The 26,795-nt window shown below is 46.9% G+C and overlaps 1 protein-coding gene across 5 annotated transcripts; it reads right to left on the bottom strand.

Moving 5' to 3' along the window:
* Positions 1 to 1,979: 1,979 nt before the first annotated feature.
* ATOX1 (antioxidant 1 copper chaperone) lies at positions 1,980 to 24,235 on the bottom strand. 5 transcript variants are annotated; one of them, XM_057730567.1, is made up of 5 exons: positions 24,123 to 24,228; positions 23,287 to 23,364; positions 17,732 to 17,807; positions 14,918 to 15,087; positions 11,623 to 11,769 (listed from the first exon to the last, which is right to left on the bottom strand). In XM_057730567.1, the coding sequence occupies exons 2-4, from the start codon at positions 23,287 to 23,289 to the stop codon at positions 14,963 to 14,965; spliced, it is 204 nt and encodes a 67-aa protein (XP_057586550.1). In that variant the 5' UTR covers positions 23,290 to 23,364; positions 24,123 to 24,228; the 3' UTR covers positions 11,623 to 11,769; positions 14,918 to 14,962. The 5 variants fall into 5 exon arrangements, with proteins under 5 accessions (XP_057586521.1, XP_057586531.1, XP_057586541.1 ...); XM_057730538.1 differs by lacking the exons at positions 11,623 to 11,769; positions 23,287 to 23,364 and adding an exon at positions 1,980 to 3,582 and having other exon boundaries at positions 24,123 to 24,232; XM_057730548.1 differs by lacking the exons at positions 11,623 to 11,769; positions 23,287 to 23,364 and adding an exon at positions 3,892 to 7,628 and having other exon boundaries at positions 24,123 to 24,232.
* Positions 24,236 to 26,795: the final 2,560 nt, after the last annotated feature.

The raw sequence follows: 26,795 nt of genomic DNA, 5'->3' as shown, positions 1-26,795 counted from the left end.
GAAAGGTGACCATTGTGCTTTCATGTAGGACCTGGCAGCGTCCAAGATCTCACATTGGCCAGATTCCACAGCCCTCTCTCTCTTAGATTCTTGGACGTTTAAGGGTAGGCCTGTTGGCTTCTGCCTTATCCTATGGATTAAAATTAGCAATCAACATTTAGCAGAGATGTTATTATATATTCCGTGATTGGGGGTAGGGTTGTGTTCTGAGGACTCAAAGTTTGGGAAACAATGCACACTTTCTACCCTTTTGGAAAATTCATGAAGTATGGTATTAGCATATTGCAGGCTCTGTGAATTCCCACAGTAGAGAATTTTGCTTGATTTTGACTGACCTAGCATTTCCCATACTTTTTCGACTTTTGGGTCTTGTGTTTCATTAACACCCTTCTGCCTAAACAGTTTGGCAAGTGATGCTGTGTCCCTTTGATGGATAAAGGATGCATTAATACACATGTATCACATACGCAACATGGCTAGAAAACCACCCTTCTGGCCCAGGAAGCCCATCTTTCTGGAAAAGTACTGAATTATCCCATACTTTGTAAAAACCCATTCCTAACAGACCCAAGAAGCAGTTGTGGAACTGACCTAAACCTGCCCAGTCTGGGGTGGGTTCCCGGGGGAAAGCTGGCTTGGCCCCACAGCCTGGCACCTGGCTTGTTTTACCAAGATCCTTGGCCAGCCGGCAGGGCAGCCACCCAGTGTGTGTCTGGGCTTGTTTTTCCTTCCTCTCCCTGCTCTTTTTAGAACAGGGCTGAATGGCTCCAGTCTCTCGGCCCTCCTCCCAGCCAACACTGGACCCCTCCAAGTCTGGCCAACTCCTCTCCCACCCGCCTTGATAAACACGCCCTCCAAGCTGGGAACCACAGCGCTGGGCTGTTTTTCTCCGTGCTGCACCCCAGGAAGCCCCCCTGTTGCCTGGGCTTCCTTCCCGGGGCCTTAGCTGCCAACCTGTCTTAAGCTCATCCTCGGCCCAGTCACCTGAAGAAAAAAGAGACTCACAGGAGACTCAAGATGAAAGAGTCTTTAATCCTGTGACTTTTTGATTTTTGTTTTTAGCAGGAAAACCTTATTTTCAAAACAAATTATTGTGAAGAATTTACCAGTTTATAGAACAGATAAATGAGGCCATTTATGGCACACTTGTTTATTCCGGCAAAACACTGGAAAGAAACAAAACAACCATTGGTAGGGAATGGGTTTAATAAGATTATGGTGAAGTCATTATAGTGGAATATTATGCAGCCACCTCTCAGCATGAGGCAATTCTCAACAATAATAACAAAAGTCCTAGGAAAATCCTTACTTTGTATGGAAACTATTTGGTTAATAATTTAATTTTAGGGCAAAAATGAAGATTACTACTCACATTGTCATTAATGTACCAACTCCTATTCAAACTTGTCTGATATTTTTATGGTACTTAAAAAGGATGACCAAACATCCCAGTTAACCCAGAATGGAGGGGTTTCCCAGGACATAGGACTTTAAGTGGTAAAGCTGAAAAAATCTCAGGCAAGGAAATGAGTTGCTCACTCTATACTTAGCACAAATTAAGACTATTTTAGAAAGAATAAGATGATTACTCATTTTAGCCCCCAGTATATTCACAAAATGAAATTGAACCAGTATTTGTACTGTAAATAGAAGGGCAAAACTATGTGGATATGAAACACGGAATCATTTCAAGCTGTTGTGAAATGTATGAGGAAAAAAGCCAAAGTACAGAACACTGTGCTAAGTATGTTCCCATTTTATATATTTTCTCTCTTTTGTTTTTCCTAAAGGTCAGAGTAGGAGAGCAGTAAGGGATTTATCTGTTTAATATAAAAATGAAATTTGTGATTTCTTGTCTATTTTTTTAAGAACTTTTATTGCGATACAATTGACATACAATAAACTGCATATATTTAAAGTGTACAATTTGATATTTTTTTATTAGTAATGTATATATGGCAATCCCAATCTCCCAATTCATCCCCCCAACCCCCCCCCCCCACCGCTTTCCCCACTTAGTGTCCATATGTTTGTTCTCTACATCTGTGTCTCTATTTCTGCCTTGCAAACTGGTTGATTTGTACCATTTTTCTATCTTCCGCATATACGTGTTAATATACGATATTTGTTTTTCTCTTTCTGACTCACTTCACTCTGTATGACAGTCTCTAGGTCCATCCATGTCTCTACAAATGTCCCAGTTTCATTGCTTTTTACAGCTGAGTAATATTCCATTGTATATATGTACCACATCTTCTTTATCCATTCATCTATTGATGGACATTTAGGTTGCTTCCATGTCGTGGCTATTGTAAATAGTGCTGCAGTGAACATTGGAGTGCATGTGTCTTTTTGAATTATGGTGTTCTCTAGGTATATGCCCAATAGTGGGATTGCTGGATCATATGGTAATTCTAGTTTTAGTTTTTCAAGGAACCTCCATACTGTTTTCCATAGTGGCTGTATCAATTTACATCCCCACCAACAGTGCAAAAGCGTTCCCTTTTCTCCACACCCTCTCCAGCATTTACTGTTTGTAGATTTTCTGATGATGCCCATTCTAACTGGTGTGAGGTGATACCTCATTGTCGTTTTGATTTGCATTTCTCTAATAATTAGTGCTGTCAGCAGCTTTTCATGTGCCTCTTGGCCATCTGTATGTCTTCTTTAGAGAAATGCCTATTTAGGTCTTCTGCCCATTTTTTGATTGGGTTGTTTGTTTTTTTGATATTGAGCTGCATGAACTGTGTATATATTTTGGAGATTAATCCTTTGTCTGTTGATTCATTTGCAAATATTTTCTCCCATTCTGAGGGTTGCCTTTTCGTCTTGCTTATAGTTTCCTTTGCTGTGCAGAAGCTTTGAAGTTTCATTAGGTCCCACTTAACTTATTTTTGTTTTTATTTCCATTACTCTAGGAGGTGGGCCAAAAAAGATCTTGCTGTGATTTATGTCAAAGAGTGTTCTTCCTATGTTTTCCTCTAGGGGTTTTATAGTGTCTGGCCTTCCACTGAGGTCTTTAATCCATTTGGAGTTTATTTTTGTGTATGGTGTTAGGGAGTGTTCTAATCTCATTCTTTGACCTGTAGCTGTCCAGTTTTCCCAGCACCACTTATTGAAGAGGGACTTCTTGTCTATTTGTGTACCCCATTGTAAGAAAATGGCTGGACTGATTCTTACCAAATTTTGAGACTATATTTGGGATGGTCTGACTTAAAATCTAGGTTGTTTGGCATATGAAAATTTCATTCTAGGGGTCCGTGGGAGGGTACTTCAGAGAGATAAGCAGTCATTCTCCAGAGAAGCTGACTGGTTAAACAGGAGAGGCCCACATAGTTACCAACTGGAAAAGATGCACCAGATGGGTTTGGGTCCACTGACAGAGAACACAGAGAGTGGTTTCCAGTGAATGTTCAAAATAAAGGGTCACAAGGTAGACTCTCCAGATGCAAGGCCTCAGTGTGCAGGCTGCTTCCCACCTGGGGGATGGAAGCAGACGTCCATGCGCGTAAGGATGGTTAAATGATTCTTCTGAGAGGAGCCACTCTTTTGCATCTTCAAGCTTGCATCTGCAGCCTTTTCCTGAAAGACGGTTATGAAATTAGTAATCATCAGTAATAATCAGAGGACAACCACAGTTTTAAGATGAAGTGGGTGTTTATTTTTAATTGTATATACTTGTAGGCTGTTGGCAGTATTTTCCATGTTTACACAACATATCAAGCCTTTTTTCTTTTAATTTATGAGCTGTTTCAACCATACAAAGAAAGTACAGAGGATATTAAAGTTAATATTTTTGTATGTACCTACAGGCTTTGACAAATCTTAATGTTTTGCCATATATGGTTATATTGAAAAACCTACAGTTCTCAGGAATTTCCTGGCAGTAGGGTGGTTAGGACTCCATGCTTCCGCTGCAGGGGGCACGGGTTTGATCCCTGGTCGGGGAACTCAGATCCCGTATGCCTCGCAGCACAGCCAAAAACGAACAAACAGACAAAAAAACCCTCTACAGTTCTCTTCCTGTGTATTTCTCCTTTACTGTCACACAAGACACTTTTGACACTTCTGGTCACCAAATGTGTGTTACTTCCCCACACCAAGCAAATTCTGTGACACTGGCTGGGTGTCCTACAATTTAACTCATTTCTGACGCTCCCTACGTGGAGATAGCATCAGGTTAAAGACTCAGTCCCAGGAGACACCTCCTACTCAGATGTCAGTTGCAGGAAGTAGGTCCCCAGGTCACCCCCAACTTCTGTCTGACTTGGCTACAAATAGGAGGTGCCCATGACCTCCTCCCATTTGGATTTGATTATTTGCTAGAACAGCTCACAGAACTCAAGGAAACACTATGTTTACCAGTTTATTAAAGGAAATGATAAAAGATACACTTGAACAGCCAAATGAAGAGATACATAGAGGTGAGGTCTGGGAGAGTTCCAGGTGAAAGAGCGAAGTTCTGTCCCCATGGAATTGGGGTACACTGCCCTCCCGGTACATGGATGTGTTCACCAACCTGAAAGTTTTTTGAACCCCAATTCTTTTGGATTTTCTACATAAACAATCATGTCAGCTGCAAACAAACACAGTTTTATTTTTTCCTTCACAATCTGTATACCTTTTATTTCCTTTTCTTGCCTTATTGCATTACAAGAACTTAAAGTACAATGTTGAAAAGCAGTGGTGAGAGGGGACATCCTTGCCTTGTGCCTGATCTTAGTGAGACAGCTTAGAGTTTCTCACTATTAAGTATAATGTTAGCTATAGGTTTCTTGTAGATATTCTTTATCAAGTGAGGATACTGAGAGTTTTTAATCAGGAATGAGTGTTGGATTTTGTAAAATGTCTTTTCTGCATCTATTGCTATGATCATATGATTTTTCTTTTTTAGCCTATTGATGTGATAGATCACATTAATTGATTTTCAATTGTTGAACCAGGCTTGCATACCTGTAGTGGTGTATAAATCTTTTTATACGTTGTTGGATTTGATTTCCTAACATTTTGTTGAAGATTATTGCGTCTATGTTTCTAAGACATATAGGTCTATAGTTTTGTTTTCTTGTAATGTCGTCATCTAGTTTTGGATTAGGGTAATGTTGGCCTCATAGTATGAATTAGGAAGTATTCCCTCTGCTTCTATCTTCTGAGAGAGATCATAGAGAACTGGTAGTTTCTTCCTTACGTTTGGTAGAACGAATAGTTAACCTTAAGAAATAAGAGGATCAGTCTTGATAGAAAGGGGCTGGGAGCCTGGAGCCCCACCATCTACTCTTCTTTCCCCTGCGGTACCTGTAGGAACCTTAGGTTTCCATAGAATACAATTTGAAATCAGTGATCTAGACCAGGGATTGATAAAATTTCTCTATAAAGGGCGAGATAGTAAACATTTTAGACTTCGAGGGCCATATGGTCCCTGTTGCAACGATTTAACTCAGCCATTGTAATGCAGAAGAGCCACAGATAACACACATATTTGAGATGAAAATGTATCTAGGAACTATTTAGTGAAAGAAGTTTACAAAATACCAATACTAATAAAATTGTTAAACCGCTTATTGAGTGCTAACTACACAGCAGCCACTCTGCTAAATGATTTTTGGGGATTAGCTCATTTAATTTTCAGAACCACCCTATGACATGAAGGCAATGATCTCCAATTCACTGATGAGGAAACAGTGATCTAGGTGGGTTAAATAACTTGCTGGTAACATATGGAACTGGGATTTAAACCCCTGCCGTCTGAAATAGAGACACAGATGCAGAGAACAAACACATGGACACCAAGTGGGGAAAGCAGGGAGGGTTGGGGGGGAATGAATTGGGAGATTGGGATACCAAATTGTACACTCTAAATATATGCAGTTTATTGTAAAAAATAAAAAAATTAAAAAAAAAATACATGCAGTTTATTGTAGGTTAACTGTATTTCAATAAAAGTTCTCAAAAACAATAAATTAAAAAACAAAACAAAACAAAAAAACCCTGCAGTCTAACTCCAGAGTCTGAGCTTTGAAATGCTACAGTATATTGCCTTTTATGTTTACTTACATATATTTACATAAGCCTAAAAAAGGATCGGGAAGGAAAGACACCAAAAAGCTAAGTGGACTTCCTTTGTCAGGTAGAGATTATAATGGGGGGAGTGATTTATAAATGAGATTGTTTTATTTTTTTCTAATTATTCTGTCTCATCATCATCAGTTAGATATTTCCATTAGTAATATAATACCACCACCAAATGAGGCAGTAGGACTTTTTCTTTCTAAAGATTCGTCCAGTTCTAACATTTTAGAATTCCTCGAGGCCTCCGCCATCTCCGGAGTTTGGTCAGAGGAAGAGGCAGAGGCCTGAGGCGATGGTGGCAGGGTCTGGGGAGCTTGTGTCTCCACCCTGGAGGGCCCGTGAAGCTCTCAGAGATTCCCGGCTGCTTCCCCAGCCTCTAGCCTTCCACCTCTCCCTCTAGCCCTTCCTACCATTTCAATGGCTTTTCTGGCCTCTCTACTTAACCAAGAACACAGAGGGAACCACAGCTTCTGTTTAGACCAAAAAAAAAGGAGTTAGATACCCACAAGCGGTGCCTCGGGGAGGACGATTTCCAAATTGGACCCTGGGAGGGGCAGTGACTGAGCAAGGGAGGGGCCAGGTCTGATGTGTGTTGTGTGTGTTGGGGGTGGGGCGCCTGACCAGGCAGCTTCAGTCTCCCTTTAGGGAGCCATAGAATTCAGGGACACGCTCCCCAAAATGTAAAGCTACGCGCCAGCACTGACCCGGCCCCTGCCGCACGCGCATGCGCATCCCGAGCCTCACCTGTGACGTAGCTGCCATCCAGGGCGGAGCCACAGTTTCCGGATGAGGGGAGATTGTGTAACCTGCCCAGGTTCCCCTGCGTGAGGACCTTGTGCTCTCTGGACTCAGGCCAGATCCCTCCATGGTACACCGGGAACTGTGCGACCGGGTCTAGGAGCAGTGGGGGCCCAGGGCTGCTTGGCCTCTTCGTGTTTTCTCCGCTTCCACTATCAAAAGGACATCAACGAGGACTTCCCTGGTGGTCCCGTGGTTAGGACTCCACACTTCCACTGCAGGGGGCACGGGTTGGAACCCTGGGCTCGTCTTGGAACTAAGATCCTGCCTGCCGTGATGTGCAGCCAAGGAGGGGGCGGGGGGGGGGGGGGAGGCATTAACGAAAAGGCTAGTGACCAGGTGGTCTGATAACTCCAGCGCCGTCCCTGAGGAAGGGGTAGGCCGGGGAGGGGGCCAGGGATGGGAGAGGGAGAGCGTGTTCTGCCTCTGAGGAGCCAGCATGGGGAGCGGCTGGGCTGATGCCTCTGAGTATCAGGACAAACCCAGCATCAGCTGTGAGAAGTGCCAGGGAGGTGAGGCTGGGCTCAACACCAGAACCTCCCCCAGAGCACTGTCCAGAGTGGAGCCAGCTGCTCGTGGCGTTCCCGCTCAGGGGTGGTGTGCAGGCCAAGGCTGGGGGACCCCACCATCAAGAGTGGGGGTGGGGGGACGTGGACATCGGGCTGGATGACCAGCCAGGTCTTCTTCCCAAAGCTCTTGCAACGATGACAGCCGTAGCCAAGCTGAGTACCCGTTGTGTGCATATGTCATCTCCGTTCACTCTGAGGAGAAGGCATCGTTACTACTCTTATTTTACAGATGAGGAAACTGAGATCCTGGACAGTTAAGCACCTTGCCCACATTCATGCAGCTGGGAAACAGTCAGGCTGGCACTGAATTCATCTGCTTGTCTGCAGAGCCTGCATTCTTCTCTAAGATCCAGCTGGCTTCTAGCTGTCTGGGGATTTGTGGCCCTAAAAGGATTAGGAGGCCAGGAGCACACGATGAGCAGCCCAGTGGGATAGCATCCTCATTCCCAGAGGCTTTGATATTTTCTTTCAAGGCTCTGACTGGCAGTCACGAGATTTGCAGACCTTCCTCTTCTTGGGAAGCAGACTAGGAAACTTGCATTGTCCACTTAAACGAAGTGGCTACAGCCCCTAAAAACATGGAAATCTAAAAGCAGCTCTGCTGGACACTCCTCAGAAATTACAGACTTGGGTTTCTGAAGAGACTGTCCCTAATTAAAGGAGGATGCCACAGAGAGGGCTGTGACCTGAACAACCACTGCTTTCCTCCCACGCAGTGCCATGCTTAAGGGCCCACGTTTCCTTCTTACCGTCTGCAGGGTTGAAAGGACCTAGATCCAAAGACTTTCAAATTCCAGTTTTCAAACTTCAAATTGCGAAACTTTCTGTTGAAAAAGCTTGATTTGTGGAATGCCACCATCCAGTATTAGGCATGTGGTGATCTTATTTAAGTGCCACAGTAGCCACCCGAGGTAGGTATAATACAATCCTTATTTTACAGATGAGGAAACTGAGGTGCACAAAAGAATCAGTTACTTTCCCAAGGCCATGCAGTCATTACGTGGTGGAGATGGAATTTGAATCCGGATCTGCCCAAGTCCAGAGTGTGGCTTAACACCTCCAGGCTGTAGGAGGAAGCCCGGTAGGTAAAACTATATGTTGAGCTGCCTTGGTTTGGCATCTGAGACTGTTCCCTGTGCCCTGCGGAGCCCTTGGGGAACCTGGCCAGCACCAGAGAGCAGTCTGAAAAACCGGAAACAAGTCCGATGTCCATCAACAGGTGAATGAATAACACTTTGTGATATGGGCGTACAATGGAAAACTACTCCGTGTTAGGAAGAAATAAACTACTGATACCTCAATACCATGGCTGAATTTCAAAGTCATTGTGCTGAGTGAAAAAAGCCAGACAAAAATGAGTATATTCTGTATGATTGTATTTATTATAAAAGTGTAGGAACTGAAAACTAATTGATAGTGGCAGAAAGCAGATCAGTGGTTGCTTGGGGGTGGAGGGAGGGGTGGATGGATTTCCAAGACACCTGAGGGAACTTTCCCCGGTGATAAATGTCATCACTGTCTTTGATTGTGGTGAAGGTTTCATGAGTGCGTATGTGTATCTTTAAAAATTACATATGGGCTTAAATTGTGTGCAGATTATTGAATGAAATTATGCCTCATTAAAGCTGTTAAAAAGAAAAATGCTTAAAAGTCAAAACTTGTATTTAACAGGAGGCAGAGACAGGAGATGACTTGCCCAAGCTCACTCAGAGCAGAGGGGCTCCCTCTGTGGCCCACATGGTCACAGGTGATGGACCCTCTCCTGAGTTCCGCCCCCGGGCTCTGCCTCCAGCACCCTGGGGTCTGTATGGCTTCTCTGCAGCCCTGGGAATGTCAGCACTGGACAAGGTAAGGCTTTGGCCACAGAGTGAGGAGGATGACAAAGGCAATTGTGACTGGGAACAGTGAGCCCCAGGGGTGGCTCCAGGCTGCTGTACTCACACCAGGGATCTTTGACAAAAACATAAACCTGCTAAAAGGATCAGAGCAGGTAATATCTGCCTCTTTAAGATTAACTCTGCAAATGCCTCCTGCACATCTTCCACATGTCTGGATCTGTCCTGGTCCACTGTTTTACAGGGACTAGATGCAGATGAATGACATTAATGCAAGGGCAGGACACACAATAAACGCCCCCCAAATGGCAGCCATTATACATCCATCAGATATCCCCCCAGTGCCTGGTCTGTGCGCTGAGGGAATAGACCCGTGGCATGATCCTTGAGGACAGGAAAGACATGTGGATGAAAAGCTTTGCTTCAGCCCTGAAGCTAGTGGGATAAATACTGTGAGGGCCAAGAGGAAAAATAAATGACTCCCAGTTGTGGAGAGGTTTCATGGAGGCTGTGGTATGCAAGGGAAGGAAAGGAATTTGTACATGGAGACAGGCGGTGGTGGGGAGGTGGGCAGAGATCATTCCATTTCGGGGCAGCATACACAAAACCAAGGCACCTGGCAGACAGGAGGCATGGCTGGCCGCTGGAGGGCTGGAAAGACTGGGCAGGTGGACTGGGGTCAGGTGTTAGGGAAAGCACCTGGATCACATGTGGACACATCTGCTCCCCCTCAACACATACCCTGCTGGCTGATCTCATTTGCTCCGGCTGCTTGGGGTCTTCAAGAACAGAACCTAGGGCCTCAGCTGGGAACCTGGATTCCAGTGGGGGGTGGGGGGTTGAGACGAGCCAAAGAAAAGGAACTCGTCCAAGGACCCTGGGCCCAAGAGGCAGCAGTGTCTTTATCCTTGGGCGTTCCCAGTGGGCCAGCCAGCCTGAACCAGGTCTCCTGGGAAGCTGTGAAAATGGAAAAACTTAAGTTTGTACTCCCAGCACCCACAGAAACAGTCTTCAGTCTCTGTGGATGGTCAGAGCCAAAGGACACTGCCATCTTGTGGCCCAGAAACCTAGATCCCATGAGGGCTGGGAGAGTCCCTGTGCCCCTGAGGGACCACAAAGGCAGAAATGGCTGAGACTTGTTTTAATACTCATAATGCAACCAAAATGATGCTAGCACACAGTTTAGAGTTGGCAAAGTCTTACTTAAGGCCCCTGAGGTGCAGATATTATCGTTGTGCAGATGAGGAAATTGCCTCTGGGAGAGATGAGGTGACTGGTCCAAGGTCACAGCAGTGCTGGTCCCCAGTCACTGCCCAGTAGATGGTCAAAGCAGTGATTCTCAACGTGTGGTCCCCAAGACCTCTCAGAAGGAACACAAAGTCAAAACTATTCCCACAAGATGCCTTTTTCTCTTTCTCTTACAATCATGCAATGAAGTTTCCAGAATCTAAGTGCTGTGCAGTGTCCTCATCTCGCCCTGATGGCTAAGGGGATATGTGCTTATGTGTTCTTATGTTTCAAAAATTCCTCTTTGAATTTCTAATATGGCATAACTCCATAACCAGAAGCTCTTTGAGATACTCAGTAATTTTTAAGAGTGTAAAAGCGTCCTGGGAAAAAAAGGTTGAGAGCTGCTGGTTTAGAGAAATATTTTTTAAAAATAAGTAAAACTGTACAAACTAAAACATTCCCTTTGTTTTGATATAATTGCATCAACTCTGTAAGGCACTAACTTTTAGGCTGACTGGAATTCTATTTGCCATTTCTACAGATCTTTGATTAATTAAATACACACACAAAATGTACGTGAATAGAGAATGTTCACTGAGTGATTTCTAACTGGCAAGCACTATCTGAGTGACTTACATGAGTCACCTCATTTAATCCCCACAACCACCATTTGCTGGGGATGCTTGTGGACACCAGGAGGTCCCATGGCCCAGCCATACAAGGGAGGTGTGGAGCTTGGACTCTACCCCAGGCAGTCTGTCTCCACTGCCTCTTCCCATTGTTCTAACTGCCATACAATTTTACCTCCCTTAAATGCAATTCACTTGACAGACAAAAGTTTTTCAAAATACGGAGTCTAAGAAAGTAGTGAAAGGAAAGAGGATCACCAATCTGACTCAACACCTTCACTTACAGATGAGGAAAAGTGAGGTCCAGAGAGGGGAAGTGATTTGCAAAAGCTCACACAGCAAAGACTCAGAATCCATCAGACCTCTTACACCCAAATGGGAGCTCTTAGAACTCCAGCCCAAGCAAGCATTGCAGTTATCTCCTTCCCAGCAGCATGTGAGCAGCACAGTGCACAAGCGAGTGACATCAAGACCGGGCAAGAGACAATATCTCCAGCAAAATTTATTGCGGGAAGCTTGACTTTATTGCAGGGAAGCTACAGAGGAGCAGGGCAGGTGAGGGTCTCCGCAGGAACTACCATCGCTGAGCAGGATTGCCAGGTCCTAGATCTGTATGGAAGGCAGGAGAGGATCAGCATCCTGGAAGAGAGGAGATGTGAGGTGGAACACAGGCGCCATCTGCTGTGCATATGGAGACATTACAGAAGCAGTAAAGGTTCACCAAGAGGCAGCTTCAGGGGGTGAGGTGGGAAACCCAGGTGCTAGAGCAGGACTAGGACCCTATGTCCAGCCCTGCATGCTGCTCCTACCAAGACTGCCTTTTGGTGACCAGAACCCACTGACCTTGCTAAGCGGATCACCGCTGAGGCCCTCTTCTGGGGGACTCCCAGGGCTGCTGGGGCACCTTCCCTGTCCTGTTTCAACTTATACCAGGAGGGTAACAAAAAAAATCACGAGCAAACAAATCTGCCAAGAGCCAGATGATCAAGGAGACTTCATAACCGATAAACATTCTATCTCTGGCTCCTGAGCCTGGCTCCAAATCAGTCATTGGGGAGCCTCTTAAAACAGACTCAGAGACAGATGCTGCCTGGTGTCTGGGGTAAAGCTTACTTGATCAGTGACTCCCACCCAGTGCCATGCATATGAATTCCCAGGAGCCTTTTCATACTACAGATGGTTGCTGACAGATGTGCAGATGAAATTATATGACGCCTGAATGTGCAGTGAGGATGGCGGTGGAGAGAGCGGGCCGTGGATGAAATGATGGCAATGACTTGACCACCCATGTTGGACCTGGGTGATGGGTACGTGGAGATTCATTTTACTACTCTACTTGCAGAGCTCTGACACTTCCTATAATAAAAAATCTAAAGTTAATTAATTAAAACTACTATGAGAACTATCCAGCCATAGAAAGGAATGAAGTACTGATACATGCTAAGCTTGGGTGAATCCTGAAAACATTACGCTACTTGAGGGAAGCTAGACACAAAAGGTCACATAACGTATGATTCCTTTTATAGGAAATATCCAGAATAGGTGAGTCCACAGGGGGAGAGAGCAGATTAGTGGTTGCCAGGGGATGGAGAGAGGAGGCAGTGGGGAGTGATAGTTGAAATGGGTACAGGGTGGTTTTTCTAGGGTGATGAAAAGTTTTGAAATGAGAGAGAAGTGGTGGATGTACAACATTGTGAATACACTAAAGGCCCATGAATGGTACACTTTAAAATGGTTAACTGCATGGAATGTGAATTTCCTCTAAAAAAAAAAAAAAGCCTACTATGAGAAAAACACACATAAAGCTTTCACATGGTTTACAACTGGCAGGTATTACTTTTTTTAGTCAATCAAAATTCACATGCTCAGGTCAAGAGTTTCCAATTCAAAGTGTCTACACTGGGGCTCCCCCATATGTGTAGCCACGTGAGGAAGTTTTTTTCTCTTCCCTCCTTCCACCCCTGCTTGTCACAGGGACTTTTATAAACATAATTTTATATGGAGGCCCAAAATAAAACAGGGCTACTTGGGATAGATTGAGGGACCCAGGGTCCCACCCATCCTCCCCCCAAAACCCTAGGAATGCAGGAACCACGTGATGAACACTGGTATGGTGGAAACATTACCTTCCCTTTAAGGATCATCATATTCAGAGGGATTTCACCCCACAAGGCAGGAAAGCAGGGTAGAGGTTATAGCCCCATTTCACAGGAGGGAGGACTAAGTCTCAATGAAAGAGAAGTGTCCAAAGCCATTGTGAAATGAGGGCAGAGATAAAATTAGATTCCTTAGAATACTGATTGTTCATCCTGGGCTCATTCTTGAACATGGTCGTATCCATGAGCAGAAAGGGGATGAGGAAGACAGATACATCTGACATCTCATGATTTGAACGTGATGTCACCGTGTACATAGGACACTGCCAGGGCTCAGATTCCCATACACACCTTTAGGAAGGAGGCTTCAGCTAAAGATCACTGCCATGGCCTGCCACTCAGTTGTAGCTGGATGCCTGACTCTTAGCCTGCCCCTGGCACTCACTTTGGTGGGGCTTTGGTCAAGTCACTTCCCCTCTCCAGGTCTCATTTTTTCTTAATTACAGTGAGAGCACTGACCTACATCAAGGATGTGGCGATTGTTGTAATTCACACATGAAAGCACTTCAGGGGCAGTGACAGCTAGGAGGGCTGTGCTGTGAAGGGTCTGGAGACTGTGGCTGGGCACAGAGGGACGGAATGCTGGATGGATGATTCAAGTCTGCCCTGGTGCCAGAGGGCAGGGTGCTGGCACAGGGCCGCTTACCTGCCTCTCTGGACTATGTAAAATCAAAGGGAACATCCAGCTTCAACACGCTGCTATTTTTTGTTTGTTTTTGTTGTGTTTTTCACCTTTAATAGCTTTACTGGGGGTAAAACTGACATGCTATACACAGACCTATTTTAAGTGCACAATGCGATGATCTGAAACTTATCAATTGAATACACCCATATACCCTCACCACACTCAATATAATGAACATATGCAACCCCAAAGTTTCCTCCTGCCCCTCATAATCCTTCCCCCTAGTCTCTCCTTGCCACCCCACATCATCAAGCAACCACAGATCTGCTTTTGGTTGCTATAGGTTCGTTTGTATTTTTTAGAATTTTATATAAATGAAATCATACAGTATGTGAGATTCATTGAAGCCATTGCATGGACAATAGTATTCAATCGTATGGCTATACCACAATCTGTTTACCTATTCACCTAGTGATGGACATTGGGTTGTTTCCAGCTTTTGGCTATCACAAGTAAAGCTGCTATCAATATTTACAAGTCTTCATGTGGACCATGAGGACAGTGCTTTCCATTTCTCTTGGGTATAAATACCTGGCAGAGGAATGGCTGGGTCATATGGTAGGTTTTAAGAAACTACCAAATTGACCACACTATCCTTTTTGCACTAGCCTGGGCAGAGGGCATGCTCAGGAAGCTGGCAACAGTTCCAAGTGGGGACAGAGGCCAAGGTGAATTAACTTACCTGGTCAGTGCATAGGACCACAAGGCTCAGGGTGCAGATGCCACCTCTGATGGGACCGTTAGGTTATCAAAGCAAACGACACGCTGCTCAGGGCCATATACTTAAACCCTTCTGATCATGAAATGTACCCCAAAGTCATAGAGGGGACCCTGGGAGACATCACGCAGTGCTCTGTCTACTCACAGGGGGCCGGAAGGAGTCCCTGAGCTTGTGATTTGCATTCGGTAATGACATAATTTGTTGCAATGTCGGGGCCTCACCCACCTGCCCGCTGTGGTCCATCCTGCAGGCTGGGGGCCCGGGCTCTCGCTACTTGGGGCCGAGGTAGGAAACGGCCTTTCCTGTTTTCCCCAGGGTCTCAAGCAGAGTGTCCACACTGTGCTCAGAGTTGATGCAGACCTTCTTGTTGGGCAGGTCAATGTCAAATTGAACTCCTGCAGGAAGCGGGGGCAGGTTGGGAAGACAGAGACATTCCCAGTCAGGCTCCTGAATTATTCACCACCACCCTTCCCCCCTCCTCTAGACCAGGGATCAGCTAACTTCTCCTGAAAAGGGCCAGAGAGCACATGTTTTAGACTATGGGCTGCACGGAATCTGTCCCATAGAGTTCTGTACGTTGTTTTTACAACCCTGTGCAAATGTGAAAACCATTCTCAGCTGTGCAAAAACAGGCTATGGCCTGGATTGGGCCCAGCGGCTGTGGTTTGCCCATCCCTGCTCTAGACGAGAGCTTTTTAAAATTTTTTTCTTAACTGAAAAAGTAATAGACACATCTTTTTATTTTTATTTTTGGCCACACCACACGGCATGTGGGATCTTAATTCCCCAACCAGGATCGAACCCATGCCCCCTGCAGTGGTAGCATGGAATCTTAACCCCTAGACCGCTAGGGAAATCCCCAGACACTGTTAAAAAAAACAAAAAAAAGGCAAGCATTTCTGAATAAAATTTGAAATTGTAAGGCCCCCTAGTATTTCCTACCTCTGAGGATCACTGAATAATAGGGCACCTATCCAGTGTTTCTCCCTGATGGACAAATGAAAAGTAATTTCCCAAAGTGGCATCATACTCTGTAAATAGGTCTTGCTATATGTCACTTTCCAACATCTAGGACATCTTGCCATCTTAGCGCATACAGACTTGCTCTATTCTTTTTTAACAGCTATACCATATCCCATAGTGTGGATGTTCCATCCATCTACTCAGTCCCCCTCTGATGGACACTGAGGTTGCTTCCAATTTCTCACTATGATCACAACAATGTAAACATATTTGAACATATCTTATAAAACTTGCAAAAATACCATGAATTCATAGAATGGAAATTGTAAGGCAACAGACTGGCATATTTTAAATGCTCATAGATATTACAAAACTGCCCTCCTAAAGGGCTGTGCCCATTTAAAGCCCCTCGGTGGCGGTGGTGGCAGCGGTATATGGGAATAGGTACAAATCAGTCTTGTTGAAACAACAGAGGCAGAGTCCCAGGCCTGGGTTCACCACTGACTGGCTGGGTCCTGCCCATCACAGGCCTCAGTTTCCGCATCGGTACATGAAGGAGTTGGGGTCTGCCAGCCCCTGTGGACTCTCCAGTATGCCACTGGTCTGTGATTCCTTAGGCCCAGCCCCGCTCATCTATGGCCCCGACTAACTCAGAAAACCCTTTTGACCCTTCTTAAGAGGCCACCCAAGTGCGGATAGTAGTGAAAGAGGGGGAGATACCTGCCCAAGCTCAAAGGCAGATCCTCAGGCACCAGTGAAGGGACCTCAAAAAGCACACAGAGCACACAGCATGGGATTTTAGTCCTAACCTCTGACTCTGTACCTAATGGATACTGGGGGGCAGGGAGAGATACCGGGGTGGGGGGGGGGGGGATTTCTCCTGGCTGCATTCTGGGTTTTGTCTCTGGGATCATCTGACCCAGTGGATTTCAAGCTGTGTTCCTGGCAGCCCAGGTCCCCAGGCAAGTGTCCTGGAGCTGGCAAGAGCGAAAGAAGGCCCGCCCTCACTTCATCTAGAGCTGGTGCTTGTATAGAGGGGCTTCTGAGCAGTTTCACTCTTAAAGTGTCCACAGCAAAGCTGAGACTGACATTCCCATACTGCAGCTGGGGAAAGCCAGGCCCCGGGAGAGGAGGCCAAGGTCACATGGCAAGTCAGCAGCCAGTTTCAGATTCTTTCCACTGCTTTCCACTATTTCAGATTCGTTTACAGTTCAGATTCCAGTTTACAGTCTAGAAGCCAGCCATGGACGCACTGTGGGGCTCTGGGCAAGTCACTTCCCCTCCTGGGGCCTGGTGTTAACATCCCTATCCCACAGATGGAAAGTACAGCTCAGAGGGCTGTGTTAAGTGTTAAGAGCTGACACTCACATGAAAGCCCTTTGAAAATTGGGTGTTTTTATTATCCAGGGTTTTAGAAATGATATTCTTAAAAGACTGACTGCCCCAGCACGACCAGAACTCTGATCACAACTCTGTCATTACTTCGTGGAGCCCCAGGACCAGACCCCAGCCCTCTTTGGGCCTCAGTTTCCCCAGATGAGATGTGAGGGGACTGGAAGAGAATAATGGTTTTCTACATACACCCAAAAGAGGTGCTTTAGGAGTTCTGCACAGGAATGATCCAAAGTTTATTTCTTAAAATGTTACAGCTTTTAAAATCTTAATAAAAAATGACACTCAAATGTATCACGTAACGAAAATTATCACACTGGAGATGAGTGTGATTATCAACATATTAAGTAGTACTGCCAGGGCTCCACGTCGCCAAATTCCAGCTCTGCCACTACTGGCTGTGTGATCCCAACAGGTTACTTAACCTCTCTGAACTTCAGTTCCCTCCTGCTTGAAATGGAGATGGTCAAAGAAGCTACCTGAAATGGTCATGGTGAGCATTAAGTGATGTGCTTCACAGAAGCAGAGTACTCGGTGCATGCTAAGTACTCAATAGTACTCCATACGTTTTGGTTTTACTGTTATCAGCTTAAACTCAAGCTGTTCCCGCTCCATGCCTGCATGCATTTCACATCAGTGTATCAGTCTCCCCACCCCAGCCCCAACCGAGGGCCGCTCGCTCACCTCCCAGCTTGTTGAGAACCCGAGTGACTGCGTTAGAGCAGCCTTCACAGGTCATGTCCACGGAGAACTCGTGCTTCTGAAACAAACAAAGGGGACCATGACCCAAGCCCTGCACAGGGACCCCCACACCCCTCTAGCATGCAGACCCACTCGGGGGCCAAGACAGAGGGCAGAGAGAAAGGCAGGATCGGGCTGTCCTCAGACTCTCCAGTAGCTGTTTCTGAGCCCCACTCTCTTAAAATGTACAGTAACTAAGAGTTTCTGTATCTCACAGGTGGTTGTGTTAAAGGAGAGAATCCCTAGAAATCCTTTAGCAGCGTCTGGGATACAACACGTAGAATCGCCTGGGAAGGTAGTTTAAGATGTTGGTTTCTAGTCTCACCTTCAAAATCCTGATTTTTCAGCTATGGGGTTGTCTCGGGATCATTAATAACTCCGGCGTGGGTGGGCCCCAGGCACTGAGCAGTACTCATCTGGTGGTTTTAATTATGCATCAGAAGATCACTCTCTGCATTAAAACCACCTGGGAGCTTACAAAAACTATAGGTTCTGGTCAGCAAGCCAGTGGGGCTGAGGTGTCTATTATGGTCAACAAGCTTCCCTGATGATTCTGAAATACGGAGACCACTGCTGCAATCCATGTGCCTCAGAGGCAGCACCTGAGTCCCAGGGAGAGGATTTGCCTGGGCTCCCAGTGAGCTGAAGCTGGGCCAGTAAGGGAAACTAGGCTCCTGGATTCTCCATGCGGGCTCAACATCCTACAGCCTCTAGGATATCTAACAAACCAAGGGCCCGAAGGCAAGCTCCCAGAAGGTGAGGTTTTGTTTAGTTCACTGCTGCATCCCCAGTACTTGGAACAGACAGTGCCTGGCACAGAGTAGGGGCTTCACACATTTTGTTGAGTGAATGGATGATTGACACAGCTGGTTGAAGAACCCTGGATCCTTCCTTTGCTTTCAAAGATTACTTAGACCAATACTTCCTTTATTTTAAATCTCTGGAAATGAGACCTGGCTTCAGATCCCAGCTTTGGCACTTTAGTATCTGTGTGGCCATTAGTAAGGTACTTAACTCCTCTGTGCCTTGGTTTCTTTTTTATTTATTTATGCAGCTGAATCAGGTGGTAGTTGCTGTACGCAGGATTTCTGTCGTGGCGTGTGGGCTTCTCTCTAGTTGTGGAGCAGGCTCTAGAGCGCACGGGCTTAGTATCCCCCCGCTCCTGCCCCTGGGCATGTGGAATCTTAGTTCCCTGACCAGGGATCAAATGCGAGCCCCCTGCATTGGAAGGCAGATTCTTAACCACTGTACCACCAGGGAAGTCCCATGCCTTGGTTTCTATATCTGCAAAATGGGGATGAAAGTCCCTCTCCAGGCTGGTGAATGGGATGAACGTAGGATTTTAAGTGCGGTAGCCAGCATGCAAGATGGCCCAGTGATCTCTGCCTCCTGGTATTTATGCCCTTGAGTAGTCCCAGCCCACAATGTCTCAGGGTTGGCCTGTGTGTCCAGCAGAATATGGCTGAAGTGACACTAGGTGACTTTGGAGGCTAATTCATAAAAGACATTGTGGTTTCTGCCTTACTCTCTCTGGGGTCATTCGCTCTGGAGGAAGCTGGCAGCTGTGTCCTCAGGACCCTCTGACAACTCCATGGAGAGATGCACATGGTGAGGAACTGAGCCCTCCAGCCAACAGTCATGTGAAGGAGCCAGCTTCGAAGCAGATCCTCCTTCAGAGGACCGCAGCCCTGGACGACATCGTCACTGCAGCTTCCATAAGAGACCCTGAGCCAGAAATACCAGCAGAGCTGCTTCCAGGTTCCTGGCTCTCAGAAACTATAAGTTAATAAATATTTGTTGCCTTAAACCACTAGGTTTTGGGGGTAATTACTCAGAAGCAATAGATAATTTATATATTAGGTAAAGAGACTGGCGCCTAGGAGTAGGTTCCACTGGGGTAAAAAGTTGGCTATCAAGAGAATTCCCTGGCTGTCCAATGGTTAGGGCTCCACACTCTTACTGCTGAGGGCCCAGGTTCAATCCCTGGCAGGGGAACTAAAATCCCACAAGCTGCACGGAGTGGCCAAAAAAATTCTTTTTAAAAGTTAGCTGTCGGATTATTAGTATTACTTTGTTCCACTTCCATCTTTTCTGTGCCTTTAAAAAACTGTGGCAACATTTTCCATGGAGTATTTCAAATCTATTACCTCAATTGGAATTCTGGGCACAGCACTGTATGTTGCTGGAAGACCTCAGGCAAAATCTCTGCCCTTAAGGGCCCCAGTGCTCTTATCTATACCAAAGGGCATTAGCCAATTCAGTTTTCTCAGCCTCGGTGCACATAAGAATCATGGGGGTGGGGGAACTTCCCTGGTGGCACAGTGGTTAAGAATCCGCCTGCCAGTGCAGGGGACATGGGTTTGACCCCTGGTCCTGGAAGACCCCACATGCTGCGGAGCCACTAAGCCTGTGCACCACAACTACTGAGCCTGTGCTCTAGAGCCCATGAGCCACAACTACTAAGCCCATGTGCCACAGCTACTGAAGCCCATGTGCCTAGAGCCCGTGTTCCGCAACAAGAAAAGCCACTGCAATGAGAAGCCCGCACACCGCAACAAAGAGTAGCCCCTGCTCGCTGCAACTAGAGAAAGCCTACACACAGCAATGAAGACTCAATGCAGCCAATAAATAAATTTATATATATATATATATAAAAGAATCATGGGGGGACTTGGGGACCAGGCAGCTCTGCAGGCAGCTCCCTCAATAGGTTGTGTAGCTCTGGGTGGGCCCCAGGACTCTCCATTTTTAGCCCACTGAGGAGAGACAGAGGGGGAAGACCGTACACCTGAGAAAAACTGCTCTAAATGGCTTCTCAGGCTCTTTCCAAGTCTCAAACCATCTTTGGGTCTAGATTATCATCATGCTTTACAGGGGAAACTGAGGCTGAGAGTTAAGCAGCTTGGTTTTTCTGTGCTGAATTACATACCCGTCATTACAGACGTCCTTACATAACCAGGAAGCCACTATTTTATTGAGGCCAAATCTGCAAAACCTGCCTTAAAGAAAATGGTTAGTCTTTCTTTTCTTCTAGTTGAACACCTCTGATTTCTTCAGCTCGTTCTGTGACTATTTCACAATAACCACAGCAAATTCTGGAAATAAGGATGTCTAGTAAGGATTCCAAAATCTTGTCTTTAATGGGTGGTTCTCAGAACAACAGTATCCGTCTCACCTGGGAGCTTGCCAGACTGCAGGCTCAGGTCCCACCCCAGGTCTCCTGAATCAGAATCCTCTTTTTTTTTTTTTTTTTTTCCAGAATCCTCATTTTTAACAAGACACCCAACTCATCCCTGCCCACATTATAGTTTGAGATGCTGCTCTAGCACACAAACTGGCAAGCTATAGCTTGCCTGCAACCTGGTTCTATAAAGTTTTACTGGAACACAGCTAAGCTCACTCATTTAGTTTCACACTAGAATGGCAGAGTTGAGGAGCTGTAACAGACCACATGGTTCATGAAGCCTTAGGTATTTACTATCTCACCCTTTAAGAAAAAGTTTGCTGATTCCTGCTCTAGAATAACTGGTAATCAAGATTGATCAGTGGTTGGTACCTGTATACCCATGCAAAGCTTTAATGGGTTTGCAAAACCAACATAAAACCCAAATCTACTGAGTGCTCACTATGTGAAACGTTCTTTACATCCTAAGTCAGTCCTCACCCAGCCTGGAAAGGGAGCTAGTCACCCTACTATACTTAGGAGAAAACTGAGGTTCCAGGGGTTAACTAAGCCACCCACAGTCACGTGGTGGGTATGTGCTGAGGCCGGGATGTGAACCCAGGTTTTCCTGGCTCCAGGGACACCTTGATGGCTCTGGACCAGCACATAGGGCTGCCACCCCCCACAACCATGACTTAGCAGGAGCCCTGAGGTAGGGACACCCTGTGAAGGAGCACAAGTTTTTGCTGCCTGAGGACCTAAAGTCAACATCTCTAAAGCTTTCTGTTGTTGACTACAGAGGGTGGGTCTCCTTCCATCCTGCATGGTACAGAGGTCAGAAGCCAGCTGGAGGTTTCTGTGGCGCAGTTCAGTGCTCTCCTCCTCCACCTCTGAGTTGCAAAAGCAAACATGGGGGTTGTAGAAAGTCTCCTTACTGCGCAGAGTAATCCTTTCTTTATAGAGAATCCCAACACAGGCCCCACCACTGAATACTTGATTTTGCTCAGTGCCAACCCCTCAGAGCCTCTGCTCTGTCACCTATAAAACGGGTCCTGTAAAGCAGATGAAAAAGCCCAGTCATCTGTGCAATTCTTTCACAGAATCTCAGAACTGGAAGGGTGGGAATGGAATGGGGTCATACTGTCCAGACCCCTCCCAGACACAAAATGCTTTCTCAAATATCTGGGACATTCAGTTTTTGAACACCCTGATTGGAAATTTACTAATATTAGAGTGCCTACTATGTGCCAGGCATTGTCCATGTGTGTCCTTGTTTAATCATCACAACCACCCCATGAGGTAGGTGTTATTATTATCCTTTCTTGACTCAGGGTGACACAGCTAGTGAAGATCAGCGCCTAGACCTGTCCAAAGCCTAAACTCTTAGCCACCGTGGTCCTTGTTAACATAAGGTTGAAACCTGCCTGCCTATAGTTCTACTCAGTTTGTTCTAGGTCTACACAACAGCTACCATTTCTTCAGGACTATGTCAGTGACTGAGCTCTGTGTTTTTCTGGCATTTTTCCAGTTACTACTAAGGACGCCCTATGAGGTCAGTTTTTATCCCCATTTTACACTGAGGAAATCAAGGCACAGAGAAGTAAAGCAGCTTGCCTGAGGTCACCCAGCTGGCAAGGGCTGGGGAGGGCCACAGATTTTTCAGAGAGGTTTCTGACAGTCCAAGTCTTTTGTGTGAGAAACCTCTCGGGCGACACATTGTTCCCTTTCCAGTTTTCGTGTGAGTCCCTTGACTAATACCCTTCTTCCTTCAGCTGTTCATCTCGTGATATACTGCCAAGTGCCCTCTTCGTTCAGATCATCCACTCCGCTGGGTCTTCTGTTCGTCAAAACCCCCAGAAGTGAACACAGAATAGAGCCATCTTCAAGCTGGCCTTTCGCTCACTGCCATCCCCCACAAAAACCTGGTAGCCTCCACTATCCCAGTCCCAGAGTGATTAATGCTGTTCTCTGACACTGCTGCAGGCAGATTTGCTCAACTGGGAGGGCTGATTCTCTCAGGTTCTTTGTCCATACTTTGTGTTGTCTGAGGATTTGTCTCAAGGCACCTGGCAAGACCCCAGGGAAATGACACCTGAGATGTTTGTGGCTGGGCCCAAGGGCCCTCTGGCTCACCTGTCAGCTCCCCAACGCTAGGCTGCTAAGACATAGGGCGTCTCTGAGACACCTCTGGGTACCCATTTGGAGTAGAGCCAGAAAACCAGGCACCCTGGGGGGAAATGCTTAACACCACATGACTCCAGCCAGGAGCCCTGGGATGCAACTGGGATCAGAGCTTCCTCCCAAGCCGGCATGACTACTGTTGTTGGGTACTTACCATGTGGTGAGGTCAGGAGAGACTGGGCCCCTGAAGATAAGGGGCTTAATCCTGGCTGCACCCATCTCCCAACACCACCTTGAATAAATTAATAGGCTTTTGATTTTTTTTTTTTAATCTACAAAAGGTCTTAGTCTCTTATCTACAAAATGAGGCCATGAGCAACCATGTATATTCCATGATAAGACTGAGTTAGCTGCTCATCCTTCCCTTGGGCAACCGGTGACTTTGGACAGGTCCCTGAACTTCTCTGAAGCTCATGGGTTCAGGTTCATAAAGTGACCTGTAGGAAAGGTTAAAAGCACTGTCTCCATTCAGTGTGGCCCAACACCGAACTGAAACTTAGATATATAGGGCGGGGGAAGGGAAGATGAACACGGATCTTTGAACTCCTGCCCTGTTCCGGAGGCGAGAGCCGCCCGAAACCCCTTTCAGGACAGCTCCGCGGGAAGGGGCAACCAGGTGGGAGACGCAGGAACTAGCCAACCCAGTTCCGGATCGCCACCAACTCCCTGTGTGATCTCCGGCGACTCCCCGCCCATCTCTGGGTCTCAGTTTCCCTATCTATGCAGGGAAGGTTTAGGCTTGTAATCGCTTGGAGGCCTTGCAGCTTCGATGTTCTGAAACCTGACCGCCAGATAAAACTCTCCCTGGGATCCGATTTTCTGGAGGGTCGCAGAAGCTGCGGGCTGGGTGGGGAGGGGTGAGAAGAGGGGAGACAGCTCCGGCCGCAGCCTGAGCCCTCGAAGAGGGACCTCTGGCCGAACGGCGGTGCAGCCCAGGAGCAAGCCAGGGGCCGCGGGCCTGCACGCGGCGCGGACGGCGCGACCACTTACCGGCATGACTGAGGAGGCGGCGGCAGTGGCGGCGGCGACACCTCCCCCGGCCCTGAGCTCTGCGGCGGCTGAGCTTCCGGGTGTGCACGCGGCAGAAGCCGCCCTCCGGCCCCGGCCCCGCCCCCTCTGGTCCCGGCCCCGCCCCCTTGGGCCGTGCTGGCTGGAAGCCGCCTGAAGGCCATTGGCTTCTCCGCTTCCTTCCGACTGGGACAGGGACCCTGGACACCAGCCACGTCTGCGCCGGTGGGAGGGACGCTCGGCCAGCCTGCCTCGCTTGTTGGCCGTTTTTAGAACGCCTGCTCTGTGTCAGGCTTGCATAAGGGGCTGGGAATACGCCCCCGCCGCTGTGAACAGGCCACACCCCCCCCGCGCCCCCCATCCCTCCCTAGACGCACAATCTCAGTCGGTATTTGTTGATTGCCATCCATGGGCCAGCACTGTGCTAGGCATCCAGAGTGCAGTTGTGGAAAAGACAGAGCCTAGTGGGGAGCCAGGGAAGCAGGCGATGATACTGCAAGATAATGCAAGTGTTAAAGGAGCTGTGTCTTTGGAGCGAAGAAAGGATCTCAGACTGGAGAGGGTGGGGGCGGTTCGTGAAGAGAGGAGGCTTCCAGAGGAGGAAGTCTTCCTTCGTCTGAAGATGGAAGATGGGTCAATTGGGAAGGAAGGAGACACAGAGAACAACATGTGAAAGTTGAAAGACATTAGAGGGCATGCCTTGGGAGGCAGAGATATTCAGACTGAGAGGCAGGCACAATCTCTCATCAATAGAACTGCTTGGAGAGCTTATTAAAAACTCAGATTTCTATTCCTTTCCTTAGATATACTGTCCCTTAATTTCCAGGTGTACCTTCAGTCCACTTCCTCCTTCTGGTTTGAGGAACCACGTTGAGGAAAACTATAGTCTTTTTTGTCGGCGGGGGCGGGGGGGAGTTGGAATGAAGGATCTTATTTCCCTGGCCAGGGATGGAACCTGTGACCCCTGCGTTGGAAGGGTGGAGTCTTAACCACCGGACCACCAGGGAATTCTCAAATTATAGTCTTAGTACACACATGAAACCTTTTTGAAAAAGTGTCCTAGATGTTGCTTTATTGTCTCACCTCCAACTCATCCTTTTTGCCTGCTTGTGAAAATCTGGACCCTTTAAACATTGTTTTTTCATTGCCTGATGGCAGGATGTTAAGCTTTGCCAGTAAAGGCTGTGGAGAGGCCCTGGAGGAGAAAAGGTTTCCTTTTTGATTCCAGTGTGCTCGCTCTCCAGGCTCTTGCAGTATGTGTGATTGGCCTCTGTCTAGCTTCTGAGGATGGCTGCCTCAGCACCAGGCTGCTGCTGTGTTCAGGGACCAGCAGCACCCAGCAGCCAGCAGCTTCCCCCAGTACCTACCCTGCTTATGCACTTTCATAGAGTAACTACAGTGAGATGGTTCTCTGTGACTGCTTTCTCCAGCATCCTAGAGGGCAGTCTTCCACCCTAGAGGGTGAATTTCTAGCAAGTTCCACCAGCATGACACCATAGCCATTCCTCTGCCATTCACAAGGGGTGGATCTCAGCCTGGATGAGTGGGGTGCAGGATTCTTCTTTGGGCACTCCACTTTCCTATTTTAGCCCTAGGGGCAGTGGCTGCTCCCCGAATCTGCTATTCCTATATTCTTTAGAGTTCCCTTTACTTCTTACTAGCCAATCCCTCATTACTCTAGCTCCATTATAATCCTTAAACTCTTCTATTTCAAATTATGTTGTGGTTTCCCTCTCCTGATTGGACCCAGACTGATTCAGGGGGTGACAACTTGCCCACTTCAGTTTAGGGAAGAGGATGATGGTTCCACCCTTAGTCTAAGTTCAAGGAAAACAGGACTTCCCTGTGGTCCAGTGGTTAAGACTTCATGCTGCCACTGCAGGGGGCATGGGTTCGATCCCTAGTCAGGGAACTAAGATCCCACCTGCCGCACAGCCAAAAGAGACAAACCAACAACAACAACAAAAAAACCCTTAAAACAGAATAGAAGGGATAAGTCTAAACTGGGACCAGTTACTGACTCACACTTGCCCTAGATGATTAGGCATGGTGAGTGGAAGGGGTGTGGATATTAGAATCCATCCTAATCTGCTCAGGCTGCTATAAGAAAATATTGTATCACAGACTGGGTGTCTTAAGCAACAAAAAATTATTTCTCACATTTCTCACAGCTCTAGAAGCTGGGAAGTCCAAGATTAAGATGCCAGCCCATTTGGTTTCTGGTGAGAGCTCCCTTCCTGGCTTGCAGACAGCTGCCTTCTTGCTGTGTCCTCACAGAGTTAGGCTAGCTAGCTCTGGTGTCTCCTTCTCCTCTTAAAAGAGCACCAGCTCTATCGAATTCGGGTCCCCCTCTTTTAACCTTCATCACCTCCTTAAAGGCCCTGTCTCCAAATACAGCCACATTGGTTGGATGTGGCAGGGAGTTGGGAGGGGATTAGGGCATCAACTACTAATTTGGGGGAACACATTTCAGTCCATAGCAAAGCCATGTATACCAGAGATTGAATCTTGGCCCTATTATTTACCGGCTGTGTATCCTTGGACAGATTGCTTTACCTCTCTAAGCCTCAGTATTCTCAGTTACAAAAGGACGTAGTTTGGGAATTCCCTGGTGTTCCAGTGTTTAGGCCTCTGAGCTTCCACTGCAGGGGGCAT

Source organism: Hippopotamus amphibius, chromosome 1 (genome assembly GCF_030028045.1).
Source record: "Hippopotamus amphibius kiboko isolate mHipAmp2 chromosome 1, mHipAmp2.hap2, whole genome shotgun sequence".
Classification (NCBI taxonomy): Eukaryota; Metazoa; Chordata; class Mammalia; order Artiodactyla; family Hippopotamidae; genus Hippopotamus; species Hippopotamus amphibius.
This window is presented reverse-complemented; position numbering and strand designations above follow the sequence as displayed.